The 11,581-nt window shown below is 46.4% G+C and overlaps 1 protein-coding gene across 1 annotated transcript; it reads left to right on the top strand.

Moving 5' to 3' along the window:
• The first annotated feature begins 762 nt into the window (after nt 1-762).
• COX19 (cytochrome c oxidase assembly factor COX19) lies at nt 763-11,072 on the top strand. The gene is made up of 3 exons (XM_066577511.1): nt 763-920; nt 3,604-3,715; nt 10,821-11,072. The coding sequence occupies exons 1-3, from the start codon at nt 839-841 to the stop codon at nt 10,906-10,908; spliced, it is 282 nt and encodes a 93-aa protein (XP_066433608.1). The 5' UTR covers nt 763-838; the 3' UTR covers nt 10,909-11,072.
• Nucleotides 11,073-11,581: the final 509 nt, after the last annotated feature.

Consider the following 11,581-nt stretch of genomic DNA (forward strand, 5'->3'; position numbering starts at 1 on the left):
ACCCAGCACATTTTTTTTCTTTTAAATCTCCTGCGGAATCTGCAGCCTGTTCACAATTCAATTGCGGACGGGCCGCAGATCGAACGGTTACCACTGACATCAATGGAAGCCGACTGTGCGGGATCAGCACTAAAATAGAGCATGCTGCGACTTTTTTTCCGGACCTAAAGGTCCGTAAATTAAATCTACATGCTTTATCATATTTGCAGTCACCCATGTTTCCTATGGGCGGCTTGATTTGCGGATCATCCGCGCAGGATCATTCCACAAATCAGATCCGCCCATGGACATTGGGCCTTAATGAGCAATTTTAGTCTGTAATACGGACCAAAATAAGTCATGGTATTTTTTTTTTTAACGCATGTAAAATACACACGTCTGAATATACCAAAGCAAATCAATGGTGTTTAAGCTGTTCATATAATATGTGTAAAAATATAAACATAATAAGGAGCGCAAATATAGCTGTGTGCATGAGCCCTCATAAATGACCCTTTCAAGGCAAAATACTTCTGATGTGGCCCTCAGTAAAAATGAATTTAATATCCCTAATATTAATTCTCCTATTGTCAAAGCAGTACATGACTGGCTCGTGTATAGCGCCATCTAGTGCTCAAATTAAATATCTGTCTAACAGAAAAATCATGCTGTCTTGGACTCGTCGGAGTATAGCTCTGTGTCATCTACAGGAGCTTTTGACCGGACGCATGCGCAGTATGGGTAAAAAGCTCCAAAACCAGTCACGCGAGGTTACGCATGCGCACATGAGGTGACCGAGCTCCTGAGCGTCCATATTGGAAGAGGTCACAGGAAGTGGATTGAGAGAGACGCCGCAAAAATGTCCACTGCTATGAACTTCGGGGCAAAATCCTTTAAACCTCGACCTCCAGAAAAGGGGTCCTTTCCTCTGGATCACTTTGGTGAGTCCTATGAACTAATGGCAGTTCCGTACGATCTATACTGGAGGTCGCCATGTGTAACTGCAAATTGCACTACAGCTCCCCCTAGTGGTGTGCTAACGTGCAGCAGTCTACCCTAGTAGGTGCTCGGTCGCTTTATAAAGTATATCATTTAGGTGCAAGAGAAAAAGGTGGCGGTTGCCCATGGCAACAAGTCAGATTGCACCTTTTCATGTTTTTTTAGAGACTTTTGGAAAATGAAAGCAGGGAGCTGATTGGTTGCTGCGGGCTTTGGGTTTGTGTGTTTAAATTTAAGCCATTTACAGTGTATAAATAGCGCGTTACCGTTATTTTGCAGGTTGTACAATAAAATACGCCGATACGTGCACAAAAAGAGACTTATTTATAGCGCAAGTGCGTTTTGCTGAGTTGCGTGCAAAACACAAGTGCCTGTTTGAGGCCGCCCTACTGTATGAAACCTGTTACGGATCTACATGAAAATCCACCCCAAATAATGGTGAACGTACCCCAATTGTCTGTCAGTAATACCCTGGCGAGCACATCTATAAGGCTGCAGACTAAGGGCTACTGCGCACCTGCGATCGCGATATTGCTGCGTTTTTTGGGAGTTTTTTTTACGCAAATGTCAATAGGACTTTCTAAGGTTAAGCACACATCGCACAAAAATTGTAAAGCATTGTAAAAACGTGCGTTTTTATTTTTTTTTATTTATTTTTTTTGTGCAATGCGTTTTTAATAGAGATGAGCGAGCCTACTCGGCCACGCCCCTTTTTTGCCCGAGTACCGCGATTTTTGAGTACTTCCGTACTCGGGCGAAAAGATTCGGGGGGCGCCGTGGGTGAGTGGGGGGTTTCAGTGGGGGGAGAGGGAGAGAGAGAGAGAGAGGTCTCCCCTCTGTTCCCCGCTGCTACCCCCCGCTCCGCCACGCCCCCCGGCGCCCCCCAAATCTTTTCACCCGAGTACTGAAGTACTCGAAAATCGCGGTGCTCGATCGAGTAATTACTCGAAACGAGTAGGTCCGCTCATCTCTAGTTTTTAACATTAGAAAGTCCTATTGACATTTGCGCTATCAAAACGCAGCAATATCACAAGTGTGAATGCACTCCAAGACTAACTTCACACGGACAAGCGCAATATAGGGCCGTGAATCCCATCCCCATACCGCGCTCCCCAACATGTGAATATGGCGAAGAAGCAATCCTCTGCCGTGGCTGTGATCGCAGAGTTTCTCTCATTGCCGGTGATACTGCCGCCTATTGAAAACAATGGGGCTGCCATGTGAGAGAAACGTACAAGATAAAACGTGCCGCAATTTGTTTCCCGCATCGCCGTGCAGGAAAACATCGCTCAGGTGTATAATCCCATTTTCCACAAAAATGGGGTTGAGATTTGTGCCTGTGTGAAGCCGGCCTAAGGGCTCATTCGCATGACTGTGATTTTACAGCGCATTAAGCAAGCAAGCAATGCACGCCCGCATGATACGCGGTGAATGGAATCAATGCAAGTACATTGATTGTCATTGATCCATTCGCAGTGGCGTACCTATACTGTGTGTGAAAAAGTACGCCGCATTCTCTATTTCACCGCATATCACGTACGAACAGCTATATTGTTCTCTATGAGTCGCTGTCCGGACGCAATACATTGCCTATAGATGGCATTGCGTACACAACCCTGCTATGAGATGGAGCGGAGAATTATTATAAAGGGGGGAAAAAAGTCGCTCTGCACATGACGGCGTGCGTGAGATACGTTGTTATATGCAGTTTACTATCGTTGCCATAGGTGGCGATAGATGGCTCCCAGGACGGTAAAATGCTGCGTGACCACACGCATGTCGAGAGTTAGCTAGGTAGCTCTGCTGTAGTAATTCTGCAGAGTCTTCCTTAGGACCACGCTGTAAGGGTGCTCTCAGACCGGCCAGAATATCCTTTGCGGAGTATCTGCACCATAATCTTAATGTAAAGCCGTGTGGATTTTGAGCAGCATTGGCGGTGGCAAATTTGTAATGGCAAGTCTACAGCAGTGCTGCTGCCAATCCGCGTGACAATCCACCTTAGATATGTGGATTTTGGTGCGAAGGGAAAGTCGCAGCATGTTCTATTTCAGTGCAGATAGCTTGCATTGAAGTCAGTGGAAGCCGGACGGGCCCGCAGAATCACGTCATCACCTAGTGACAGTGCGGCATAATCTGTACTGCGCATGTACGCCATCCGGCACATCCGCAGCGCAGATAAGAAGACAGCGGACAGGTACGCAGTGCTCACCTGCTGGGCACAGAGTCAGATTCCGCTGTGGGATCCGACCTGATTGTGTGCATTCGACCTAAAGCAACATAAGCTAACTTATGGAGTCCGGTGATGTGTATATATATATTTTTTTATACTCTCCTAGTTCCCATGGTGCACCCCGCTGACGAAAATTGGCGTCCCATGTGCTTGCTCTCCTATAGAAGTCTATGGGAGAGCACACGCATCAGATTTTCGTGTACCACGCGGACTTCAGCGACGGGTTCTCTTTAAGACACTATAGACGTAGGTCCATTGAATACATACGCAGCCCGAAGGAAAGCTGCAGCAGCTACTAAAAAATCAATTTAGCCATTCATGCATTAGAAAGTTTTTAGGCCCAGTGGCGATGATATTCCATTTTATGTTGCTTTTAAATACGTTTTTCTTCGCAGGGGAATGTAAGCCGTTTAAAGAGACGTTCATGAAATGTTTGCGGGAGAACGACTACCAGAGCAGTCTGTGCCGGGAGGAATCAAAAGAATATTTGGAGTGTCGGATGGAAAGGTGCGTTGCCTGCAATCGAGCGGTTGTCTGGCCGCTGGTGCGCAGCATGTTGGGGATAGGAAATTTTAAAAAAATGCGCAATCCGTTTTTTCCTTCCCTTGTTGCTGCCAATGGCCTCTGTTACTCCCTCGGGCTCTGGAGTGAGTCATCCATGTGATCTAGTCCTTCAATAGCAGCCAAGAGCATCCCGCTACGCACCTACTGCTATTGGAGGACAAGGCCGCGTGATCATGTGACATGGATGAAGATTTACATAGGCCGAGGGGCGCAATGGAAAGGAAGAGTTATGGATCCCAGCAATAATCCGTCTCTCTGCGACAGCTGGGACGAGATCACTCGTTACATGTGAATGGCATGGCAGTCACACATATGCGCTACGAGTCGTCTCTATGCAACTACTGCACTTATTTATTTTTTTTACATTATAGAAAAAGGGGTGAAGGGACTGTAAGGCTGGGTTCTCACAGGGCGGATTCTTGGCGGAAATCTCGCGGTTTGGCCGCAGCGAAAAAACGCGAGATTTCCACCGGGAGAACTGCTGCTGCAAAACCCGCGGCGGCTTTGAAGCGGCCCAACCGCTCACTCTTCCGCTACGGCTGGCGCTCCCATAGAGGAGAGCCCGGCCGCAGTGGAAAAAAAAAATGGACATGCTGCGGTCGGCAAATCCGCGCCGCAGCGGTGGCTTCTGCCGGCTTAGCCGCAGCGGATTTGCCGTCCTGTGTGAACGAGATTTCTGAGAAATCTCGTCCACATGACTGGCTAATCCCAGGATTAGCGGCCGCATGCGTATCTGCCGCGGCGAAATTCCGCACGGAATTTCCGCGGCAAATCCGCCCTGTGTGAACCCAGCCTAAGGCTGGGTTCACAGAGAGCGGAATGACCACACGGAAATACTGCAAGATTTCCGCAGCAGCAATGTAGCTTCAAAACTCACGTAATGCAGCTCGGGTTTTTAAGCGGCTTCGCCATCTCCATTCTGCTGCAGCCTACTCTTCCCATAAAGAGGAGACAGGCCGCAGTGGAGATGGCGATAAAATTGACATGCCGCGGCTTTGAATTCTGCACGCATGTCAGTTTCATCGCGGCTTGGCCGCAACGGCTTCTCCACAGCGTGCGGACGACATTTTTGCAAATCTCGCCCACTTTGCTGCTTTATCCGAGAGTGAAAATTGCCAGCGGAATTTCTGCGCAGAAAGTCTTTACGGAAATTCCGCCCCGTGTGACCCGAGCCTCAGGTTTACAAGTAGTTGCATTTTCGTTGTCCGTTTAACAGATCTGTTAGACATACGGAAACTATAATTTCTATTTGTTTCCATTTCAGTCCCATTTTGCTATCAATTGCACTGAAAAAAAAAACTGATCTGTTTACAACAAAAGTCAAAATGAGCCCTAAAATGCGTATTGTAGATGTCCGTGTTTAACCCTTCAACGCTTCTGGGTGTACGCATATGGCCTCAGGCGTCAAGGTTTCAATGCAGTGGGAGTGGGAGCAGATCTGCTCCATACATGGCGGACACCAGCCGTCTTTGACAGCTGACACCCACCTGCAACAGCTGCGATCAGCGCTGATGCTACTCGTGGCTGTTAACCCTCTAAATGCTGCTGTCAATTCTGACCGTTGCATTTAAATGGCCCTTTTTGGGTGTGGGGGTCGCAAATGCGCCCCCTTCCCCAATCCTCCATCCCACTTTGAGATTGCAAGGTGCTGTTCAGTTATCATGTGAAGGGCCCCAAGGGCTGCCGTGTGTTTCTGCCTATTAGGACAGGCCTGTTGCCTGTCTTAATAGATTGACAGCGGAAATGCCATACGTTGTCATACTGACTTATTGCAGTATATAGTATAAGCGATCAAACAATCACAAGTTCACATCCCCTGTGGAGACTAAAAAAAGGAAAAATTAAGTGGAACAGAAAGTGTTATTTTTTTTCCAGTATTTGCATGTGTATTTGCAGCGCTGTCCGCGGGCGCACAATCAGCTGATCAGGCGAGTCCCGAGCGGCGGACCCCAGCCAATCAATAGTATTTTCCCTGGAAAGCCCCTTTACATGAAGCTGTTTTGTGGTTTAGTGAATCTGACGTTTTTTGGTGGGTTCCTGGATGAATTAGGGAAGTGGCGCGCCTCTTGTCTGGTGATGCGATGATCTCGTTCCGTGGGCGCAGGGAGGAGCGTTCTACAAGTTGGGTTTAGCAGAAGTATGTTTTGAAATCTCAGCAGTGATGAATATTCCCAGGAAGACGTTTGTGAAACAGGTTTTAGCAAATTACTTTCACCCGAGTGTTTCATCTCCGTTTTGGCTTCCCAGCTCTCTGTTCCATTTTTGAAGCAGAGAGACAAAATTAAGCGGAGCCATTTTTGCTGCACTGACGTTAATATGATTTTAAAAGCCGGAAAGTTTTCTGTTTGCTTCAGTTCTATTAGGTTTCTGTTTTTTAACACAACAAATTGGGTTATAACCCTTTCCAATCCACTGTCTGACGTCTAAAGACATTCTATTTGAAGGCTGTACAGCTCCGATGTTAGAAGACGTCCAGCAGGGTATTCTTACTGTATATTACTGGCTGCTCTGTTGTCGGGGGGCCTCTCCAGCATGTCCCATACCGCAGTACTGGCTCTAGCCAGCAGATGGCACCATTGTATAATGGCAGAAAGAGAGAGCCCCCTAGGAAACCCTGAATGCAAAATTGGATTGCAAAGGGTTAAAATACAGAAACCTAACAAAACCGATTCAAAATGATAGCTTTCCCTTTTTAAAAACCCAATTGAAATCCATGGTAGTAGAAACGGATCTAATATAATTCCATTTTTTTTTTAATTCTGTCTCTCTTGCTCCAAAAATGGAACAGAGGGCCGGAAAGCCAAACTGGAAGTTAAACGCTAGTGTCAATTCTCGACACACAAATTTTTAATCGTAATTCTAAAATATCTTCTGCTACATTCTCTGAGTAACTCGACATAAGACCGCGCATTTCACAAGGTATGCCTCTTAATGTAAAAAAAAAAGTACAGCATGTCTTTAAAACATACAGATCTCATTTGCATAAATTTCACATCATAAAAAAATCAGTTTTTAAAGTTTTCGCACTTAGTGAATTTGCCTTTTTATATACTGTATTTTCTATTAGGTCATATAGTTGTATAGTGTCTTATTGATTTCTATTCTAAGAATAGGTATTTGGTGCATATGGGGTTTTTTAACTTACATTACTGCCTACAGCAAAAAAAACTTTGTATCTTTTCATTCACAAAATCGAAGACCAAAATGACACCCTTTGGCATCCAGCCAGCCCGGAGAAAACAATGGAATAGTTAGCATGGATATTTCAATCCGTGTTTTAAACTAACATCATAGGGGGGGGTGCGTTAGACAGAACCGTGTAGATTTAGGCCCTTTGCATGTTGGACATTTGTTTCAATTAGGCCGGTTTCATACAGGCGAGAAAATCGAAAAATATACATAACATTTTTTTTTAGTTAAAAAATAGCAAAACATAAATAAAGGGTATAAGAGCTCATTCACAAGAGCGTATATCAGTCGCCATTTTCACAACCGGCCTATATATGCTACCATCTGTCTGCCCCCATCCCTCCCCGTCGCCGGCTCTCTGCCTCTCTCCTCCACTCCAGCTGTTTGCAATTGGAGAGGCCAGAGCTAAGCTCCACTCCGCCCTTCTATTGCTAGCTGCGGACAAGGGGCAGGAGCTTAGCTCCGCCCCTGTCCCGGCCCATCCCATTGCAAACAGCCGGAGGGGAAGAGAGAGGCAGAGAGCCGGTGAGGGGGAGGGAAGGGGGAAAACGGCTCAGATGTTAGCGTATATTGGCCGGCCATGAAAACGGCAGTCGATATATGCTCGTGTGGATAAGCCCTTAGTCTAATATCGTGGAAATCGTTCTGACCCAGAAAATAATCTTATCATGTTATTTATTTTGCACACTGAACATTGTAAAAATGAAATCCAGAAAAAAACGGCAGATTTTTTTTTCCCGAATCTCCTAAAAAAATATATAAAAGTTATACAACACATCAGTCTACTTACTGCATCTTCTCATGTCTCCTGCAGTTCCCCTGGGCCACCTCCTCTTCACCCGGCTGATTCTTCTGCCTTTTCTGACGAAGCACGTATTCACAGGCAGTCTTCTTTCTGTCCGGCAATGTACATTACGGCACTAGTTCACAGCCTTGGAGGGAGTGCCGAGCTATTGCATAGACTCTGCATGCCCGCTGTCTCTACAGTAGATCGACATTCCCTCCTAGGAGGTGAACGCTACAGCACAGGGTCGTGACCTTCACTGACCTGCAGGAAGAAGAATGAGAGGCATGCAGGCTTCATAACAAGGCGGCCGGCTGGAGGTGACATGACCCAGGGAACTGGAGAAGATTAGCGAGGAGAAGCTGTCGTAAGGAGTCTGCCTGTGAAGGAATAGGTGAGTATAGAATTTTTTTTTTTTCTTTTAAACTGACAAAACCCCTTTTAAGGTTGACATTTATTTTTTACTAGTCATATTAATGGCCGGGGAAAAATAATTGCCAGCTGCGCATGCGAGCTGGCCGGGATGTAACCTGATAAACCCTCAACTGACTGGGTCTGCATACCCTGTTCGGTGGCGGCCACCGCTGCTGTAGCCAGCCGCTGACCTCTCCTCCACAGCATCTGTATTCCTACATGCAGGCGCAGGCCTCTGTGCAGTACAGACGCTGGGAAAGAAGTCAGGGTCAATGGACTAACTACTGCAGCAGCAGCAGCCGCCGCCGGACGGGGACTTTGGACACAGTAAGTTAAATGCTTGTCGGGCTGCTACCTGGCTTGTGGTAAACAACAAGGGACACTATTAATACTAAGGCCACAACTGAGGTCACTATTACTTCTGGGGCTAGTATGGGGGTCACTATTACTTCTGGGGCTAGTATGGGGGTCACTATTACTTCTGGGGCTAGTATGGGGGTCACTATTACTTCTGGGGCTAGTATGGGGGTCACTATTACTTCTGGGGCTAGTATGGGGGTCACTATTACTTCTGGGGCTAGTATGGGGGTCACTATTACTTCTGGGGCTAGTAGGGGGGTCACTATTACTTCTCGGGCTAGTAGGGGGGTCACTATTACTTCTGGGGCTAGTAGGGGGGGTCACTATTACTTCTGGGGCTAGTAGGGGGGGTCACTATTACTTCTGGGGCTAGTAGGGGGGGTCACTATTACTTCTGGGGCTAGTAGGGGGGGGGTCACTATTACTTCTGGGGCTAGTAGGGGGGGGTCACTATTACTTCTGGGGCTAGTAGGGGGGGGGTCACTATTACTTCTGGGGCTAGTAGGGGGGGTCACTATTACTTCTGGGGCTAGTAGGGGGGGGTCACTATTACTTCTGGGGCTAGTAGGGGGGGTCACTATTGCTTCTGGGGCTAGTGGGGGGGGTCACTATTACTTCTGGGGCTAGTAGGGGGGGGTCACTATTACTTCTGGGGCTAGTAGGGGGGGGTCACTATTACTTCTGGGGCTAGTAGGGGGGGGGTCACTATTACTTCTGGGGCTAGTAGGGGGGGGGTCACTATTACTTCTGGGGCTAGTAGGGGGGGGGTCACTATTACTTCTGGGGCTAGGGGGGGGGTCACTATTACTTCTGGGGCTAGTAGGGGGGGGGTCACTATTACTTCTGGGGCTAGTAGGGGGGGGTCACTATTACTTCTGGGGCTAGTAGGGGGGGGTCACTATTACTTCTGGGGCTAGTAGGGGGGGGGTCACTATTACTTCTGGGGCTAGTAGGGGGGGGTCACTATTACTTCTGGGGCTAGTAGGGGGGGGTCACTATTACTTCTGGGGCTAGTAGGGGGGGGTCACTATTGCTTCTGGGGCTAGTGGGGGGGGGGGTCACTATTGCTTCTGGGGCTAGTGGGGGGGGGTCACTATTACTTCTGGGGCTAGTAGGGGGGGATCACTATTATGTCTGGGGCTAGTAGGGGGGGGTCACTATTACGTCTGGGGCTAGTAGGGGGGGGTCACTATTCCTATTGGGGCATTATTAATCTGCTGCTTCAGACAAGTCTCGGTGGTTCAAATATGTGTTGGGTATCTTATAGATTGGTGTTTTTAATGGCTGTATAATGAATGGGGTTTTGGGGGGTGATTTCACACTTCGCCTCAGGCAGCATAGAGGCTTGGGGTACCCCTGCTGTTAGTACAAATAGGCTATAAGCCCAGATAACCAGTTCCAATGCCATTGTGTAAGGAACAATAGGAAAGATTTCTGAAACTGCCTTTGCCTATAACAACCAATCACAGTACAGCTTTCATTTCTCGCAATGCTATTGGTTGCGATGGGCAATAAAGACAGTTTTTCTTTTTGTCAGTTTCATAAATCAATTCTGTATGTGAACACATTAGTTGGAGCATCGATGTAGTAATAGGCTGCAGTTTGCTTGACTGTGCACTGCCTGTTCGTCAGAACAATTCTTGACATCCTCCTTTGATCCTTTTTAATTAACGAGTCATCTACGTCCAAAAGATCTCCTTTCTGTGGATGTTTTCCTCGATTCTTGGTATACTACACCGCTGACAAGAAAACCCCACAATATTGGAAGTGTATGAAGTCCTGGCCACGGCTAATCTAGCACTGATGACCAGTTCTTGTTGGATGATGCTCAGATTGCTGAATTTTCCCATTTTAATGTCAATTCATACTGTCACTGATCCATATAAAACCTTGTCACTTAATCTTATGCTGTACTTCGGGGTCAAAGGGAAGCTCCAATCATGAAAATGCTGGTGTCGCTAATAAAAGGGTCCTACGGTGTATTTGTCAATTGTGTCGCTATCTAATTCTCCTTTTGATCCCATATCAAAAAAACTGGAGAGCAGAATCTGACAGGAGCCAAATGTGTCCTGCTAGGACCGTGCGGTGCTGAGTGACAGTGTCTCTGGGATCAGATGGGCCTCATTTATCAAAACTGTCTAACAGAAAAACTTTCCTTGTTGCCCATAGCAGCCAACTTTTCTTTGGACACTTTTGATAAACAAGGCCCACTACTCTATGCAGGAAATACAATTCATGCTCTTTTATGTGTAGTTTTTTTTTTCTGCAATTCCTTAAAGTATATACTTGCTTTCTTTGTAGGCAACTGATGGCAAAGGAACCCCTGGAAAAACTCGGCTTCAAGGATCTAGCAGAAGAAAAGGCCACAGAAGAACAAAACAAGTTATAACATTAATGAATTACTGAGGAGTGTGGACGATTTATAAAGCAGAGCCTTGATATGTTGTATATATTCTTAAGATTTCTGTATTTATGCCATCAATGGATGAGGAATGTGGGAAGAAGACTTGAATTTCGTCATTACACCATAAGTAATAAATACATTGTTTTTTAGTAATTTTATCATCCATGTATAAATTTCGGGCTTGTAAGGTAAGGTGCTATGATGACAAACGTCTTACAACTCAAGGTCACTGCAGAAGAAATCATCAAGAAACCATAACCCATCTTGCCCAGCCAATCCGAAACCTACTACTGTATACTGATAAGGAACAAGGACCCCGAAACGTCTCTCTACATGGGTATCTTTTACTTGTAGAGAGGGTTCTGGTTTGGCTTATATGCTTAGTCACGTTGCAAGGCCCATTCGAAGGTCAGACAACTAATAGCTGGAAAACTACCTGCCAGTAGGTGGCGTTGCAGTGGCATTAGACCATCTGCCATTGGCATACCACATAACGGAAAGACCTGTGACTGCAACATGACAGTAGCAAGAAGTTTCTGTTGACTTTCTTCTTTTGGTAATCTCAAAAGGAAAGGGTGGTCCGGGCAAAATATAAACTGGCCATATGAAAGTAAATTAGAAGTTGTTACTTATGTTAGCGGCCATTTTTGCTAAAATG

This window comes from Eleutherodactylus coqui, chromosome 8 (assembly GCF_035609145.1).
Source record: "Eleutherodactylus coqui strain aEleCoq1 chromosome 8, aEleCoq1.hap1, whole genome shotgun sequence".
In the NCBI taxonomy this organism is placed as follows: Eukaryota; Metazoa; Chordata; class Amphibia; order Anura; family Eleutherodactylidae; genus Eleutherodactylus; species Eleutherodactylus coqui.